Here is a 3,685-nt window from a genome sequence, read left to right on the forward strand (position 1 = left end):
ACCTGGTCTCTGACCTCACTGAACAAGAAGACGTGGTCAGATTAAGGGTGTATTGAAATCTTTCCCAGCTGCGGTTGGGGCCTGCAGAAACTTGAGGAAGTTTGGAATGTTCAAAGTCCAAACTCTGCCCCAACCGTAGCCTCTGCCCCGCTGGCCCAGTCCCTGCCCAGGCTACCTACCTGTGCCTCGCTTCTGCAGCTGCTAAGGCCCTCACACCCGTCCCAGCCCAGCCTCAGCGGCTGCCGTCTAGACTTAACCAACCCTCTGTCTTTTGGAGATCTCAACTGACCATGAGCACAAGTTTCTATGTGTTCTTTCTGCCATAGCCCAGAAAAAGCTTTCAGATTCTCAATGTCAAGTCTGCATGACATAAGGTAACATAGTGTAAAGAGAAGATCAGACTGGAAAGAAAGCATAAATAGTAATTAATAGATAATAATATAACCCCCACCCTGCCCTTTGCTATGTGACCTTGAGCAAGATATTTCCCTTTTCTGGGCCAGTTTTCCCCCAAAAGGGGTTGAAGCTGGAACGACACACTCCTTCCCCCTCTATTGGCCGATGAGAGGCAACTTGGCATTGTGAAGGGAGGAGAGGCTCGGAAGGCCATGGCTAGTGTCCTGTCTTGGATCTGTCACCAATACCTGAGCCTTCATTTCCTCACATGTTGGGCGGGAGGGGCACAGCATGCCTTCTTCTTGGGACGATAGAGGGGCTTTCATGAAATAATGTGTGTAAAATGCTCTGCATAAGCGCATTTCTCCAAGGAGCAGCTGAAGTCTCTTGTGCTCAGCCAGATCTTCTGTGTACCCCTATCCCCCATACCTATGGACCTTGCCCAAGATGGCTGAGCAAAGGGGTTTTTTTTTCTTTTTTGAGTCAGAGTCTCACTCTTACCCAGGCTGGAGTGCAGTGGCAAGCTCACAGCCACTGCAGCCTCAACCTGCTGGGCTAAGTTGATCCTTCCGCCTCAGCCTTCCAAGTAACTGGAACTATAGGCATGCACCACCACACCTGGCTAATTTTTTGATTTATCGTAGAGATAAGGTCTTGCCAAGTTGCCCAGGCTAGTCTTGATGCCATGGGCTCAAGCAGTCCTCTCATCTTGGCCTCCCAAAGTGCTGGGATTATAGGTGTGAGCCACCTCACTCAGCCTGCAAAGGGGTTCTTCTTTTCTTTTTTTAAGTTGGAGTCTCTCTGTCACCCAGGCTAGAGTGCAGTGGCATGTTCACAAACACCACAGCCTCAACCTGCTGGGCTCAGGTGATCCTTCGGCCTCAGCCTTCCAAATAGCTGGGACTACAGGTACATGCCATCCCATGCCTGGCTAGTTTTTTGATTTATGGTAGAGATGAGGTCTTGCCAAACTGGTCTCGAGCCCCTGGGCTCAGGCAGTCCTATTGCTATGGCCTCCCAAAGTGCTGGGATTACAGGTATGAGCCACCATGCCCAGCCAGGAGTCTACTTTTCTTTCTGGGCTGCTAGAGATGGCAATAGGCCTATCGAGAGCCCAGAAAGTCTTAAGGTAATGGGCCTCTGAGAGGCAGATAGTTGCAGACAGAGTTCTGGGTCTTCCCCTTGAGGATGCTCTGTCTTTCCTAGGGGTGGTTCACCTCCTCATCTCCCCAAACTCCACCCCTTGGTGCATTGGGAGAGCCAGCTGGACCAGCTGGGCTTTGCTGCAGCCAGCTGTGTAGCCAGATGTGAACAGCTGCCTGAGTGCACAGCTCAAGGGAGCCAGCAAGTTAAGCTGCAGCCTCCTATTCTGTTAGCCTCAAAGTCTCTTTGGAAAAGAGCGGTGGCTCATGGACCGGAACAAGCTCTTAGCCTGGCGTTCAGAGAAGGTTTTCAGGAGAAACAGAGACCCCTGAAGTGTGCAAAAAATCATGTGTTGTCCTGCGGGTGGACGGAGGGTAGAGAGCACAGCCTTCATGTTCTCAAAGAAATCCTCAGACCTGGTTAGAAAGCCAGGGGAGGACCCTCTTTGCTGCTGCATCACCATATCTGGACTGAGTTTCCCTGTACAGCGTGGGAAGCTCACTCCAACTCAGGGCCCATCTCCTGTCTCTGGAAGTGAGGGGTGAGGGTCAGGCGGAGGACCAAGGTTCTTCAGGCTTCTTGGCGAGATGCATGAGGCTCCTTGGAGGAAGAGGGACTGTTCTCTGGGAAGTGGATGCTGACTCTCCCTTCTCCCCAGCTCCGTCGGTCCCTCCTGGGAATTCGGGTGTCTCGGTTTGGCCTGACTTCATGGGCTGTGGGAGATACCTCTGGGCACTCTCTCCTTTTTACCTTGAAAAATAAGGGTGTCTGGGAAGCCTTGAGCAGGAATGGAGGCAGCTCTTAGAAATGAGGTCATGCCCGAGGTAGGCTGGAGCCAGGTTCACCTGCCGTGCCCTCCTAAGCCACGTTTCCCTGGGCACGGCGGGTGCCTGTCAGCCTCTGAGGCTCGTGCCAGCAGAAACGGGCACAGCAGCTACAGCTGCAGGCAGAAGGCCCGCACATGGAGTACCCTTCTCTGGCCCTCTCCGATGACCAGTCCAAAGGGCTGTCAACTGGGCGGGAAGTAGGGGCATCCTGATCTTGTTGAAAATCAGCAAAAGGGTCTTGGTCAGAACTAAACGAAGGAGGAAGAGGATGTCCTTTACAGTAAGAGGGACCCTGACCATCACATTATTGAGGACATGTGGCTCGGAGTGACTGTGGCCAGCCAGGGTCCCGCAGGTAGAGTCCTGGTAAGTGGGTGCTCACCTCGCACCCAACTCGGTCCTTCATCTCCCAGGGACCAGGAAGGCAGCAGAGGGTCCTTGGTCCGTGTGTCGGGGCCTCTGCCCATGTCTGCTTCTGTGACGGGGTATCCCTCGCTCCCTGCAGTCCTGAGAGTGGAGCATGTATGTCTGGTGCTCTCCCAAGGCCAGGCATGGCCCGAGTCTTCTCTGACTCACCCACTTCCTCCCCAGACCCACACCAGGTACTCACCCTTCATGGGAACCAGCCGAGGGAACTGCAAGAAGGAAAGGGCAGAGAGGGCCCTGGGCGCTCAGTGCTGGCTGGCGCTCCTTCCTGGGAGGCTGTCTGCCGGAAGAGGCACAGCCCTGCTGACCCTGGCTCATCCAGCTCTGGTTTAGGGACTCCTTGATGTCAATTGTCACCTCCTGCCCACATTCTTCAGTGCCGGCTCCTGACGTCTCGATTTCTGAGTTCTAGATAGATACTTTGCACACACCCCGCCCCTGCCATTTTTCTTTCTTTTTTTTTTCAAGTTAGAGTCTCACTCTGTCACCCAGGCTGGAGTGCAGTGGCACGGTGCTCACAGTCACCGCAGCCTCCACCTGCTGGGCTCAGGTGATCCTTCCGCTTCAACCTTCCAAGTAGCTGAAACTACAGGCACGAGCCACCATGCCCGGCTAATTTTTTGATTTATTGTAGAGACGAGGCCTTGCCCAGTTGCCCAGGCTGGTCTTGAGCCCCTGGGCTCAGGCAGTCCTCTCGCCTCAGCCTCCCAAAGTGCTGGGATGACAGGTGTGAGCCACTGCACCTGGCCATTTTTCTTTTCTTGTCATTTTTTTCTTTTAGCAACAGGGTTTCACTTTGTCCCCCAGGCTGGAGTGCAGTGGCATGAGCATAACTCACTGCAGCCTTGAACTCCTGGCTCAAGCGATCCTCCCACCTCAGCCTTCTGAGTAGC

At 53.8% G+C, this 3,685-nt stretch overlaps 1 protein-coding gene across 1 annotated transcript in view; it reads left to right on the plus strand.

Annotated features, from left to right (window-relative positions):
- The first annotated feature begins 2,500 nt into the window (after window positions 1-2,500).
- The window catches only part of LOC103273215 (integrin alpha-3-like), a 13,956-nt gene continuing 12,771 nt past the window's right edge, over window positions 2,501-3,685 (plus strand). Inside the window, exons 1-2 of the mRNA XM_021718846.1 lie at window positions 2,501-2,563; window positions 2,625-2,732. Coding sequence (XP_021574521.1) covers window positions 2,501-2,563; window positions 2,625-2,732 — 171 coding nt within the window. The remainder of the gene's footprint in view (window positions 2,564-2,624; window positions 2,733-3,685) is intronic.

Source organism: Carlito syrichta, unplaced genomic scaffold (genome assembly GCF_000164805.1).
Source record: "Carlito syrichta isolate Samal-C Ts95f unplaced genomic scaffold, Tarsius_syrichta-2.0.1 Scaffold313879, whole genome shotgun sequence".
NCBI classification, from domain to species: domain Eukaryota; kingdom Metazoa; phylum Chordata; class Mammalia; order Primates; family Tarsiidae; genus Carlito; species Carlito syrichta.